General features: G+C 42.8%; 1 protein-coding gene across 1 annotated transcript in view; it reads left to right on the top strand.

Annotated features, from left to right (window-relative positions):
• The first annotated feature begins 272 nt into the window (after positions 1-272).
• The window catches only part of LRRC4C (leucine rich repeat containing 4C), a 2416-nt gene continuing 2118 nt past the window's right edge, over positions 273-570 (top strand). The window contains exon 1 of the mRNA XM_010011486.1: positions 273-570. This exon is cut by the window's right edge and continues 2118 nt beyond it. Coding sequence (XP_010009788.1) covers positions 273-570 — 298 coding nt within the window.

The raw sequence follows: 570 nt of genomic DNA, 5'->3' as shown, positions 1-570 counted from the left end.
GAGCAGGAAAAGCTAGTGTCCGGGGTTTTCTTATCTCATTGCCCATTACAGCTGACATACATAGCTGTACAGGAAACAAAATATGAGGATTTCTACAGCTATTCTTGTTACGGAGTTTCATGAAATTGAGTTGACTGGAAGGTCTTGAGAAGCCTTTGTTTAGAGAACACACTTCACACTTAAATATTTTATACTAATCTAATGTTCTCCTTCTCCCTCCTTTCTTTCAGGCTATTCAAACTCCAGAAGGACCAACACCAAACAAATTATGAATGTTGAACAAGATGACCTTACATCCACAGCAGATAATGATAGGTCCTAGGTTTAACAGGGCCCTATTTGACCCCCTGCTTGTGGTGCTGTTGGCTCTTCAGCTTCTTGTGGTGGCTGGTCTAGTGAGGGCTCAAACTTGCCCTTCTGTCTGCTCCTGCAGCAATCAGTTCAGTAAAGTGATTTGTGTACGGAAAAATCTGAGAGACGTGCCAGACGGCATCTCCACCAACACCCGGTTACTCAATCTCCATGAGAACCAGATCCAGATCATTAAAGTTAATAGCTTCAAGCATCTGA

Source organism: Nestor notabilis, unplaced genomic scaffold (genome assembly GCF_000696875.1).
Source record: "Nestor notabilis isolate BGI_N333 unplaced genomic scaffold, ASM69687v1 scaffold2233, whole genome shotgun sequence".
Lineage (NCBI taxonomy): Eukaryota > Metazoa > Chordata > Aves > Psittaciformes > Psittacidae > Nestor > Nestor notabilis.
Note: the sequence above shows the minus strand (reverse complement) of the source record. Positions and strands in the feature narration are given on the sequence as shown.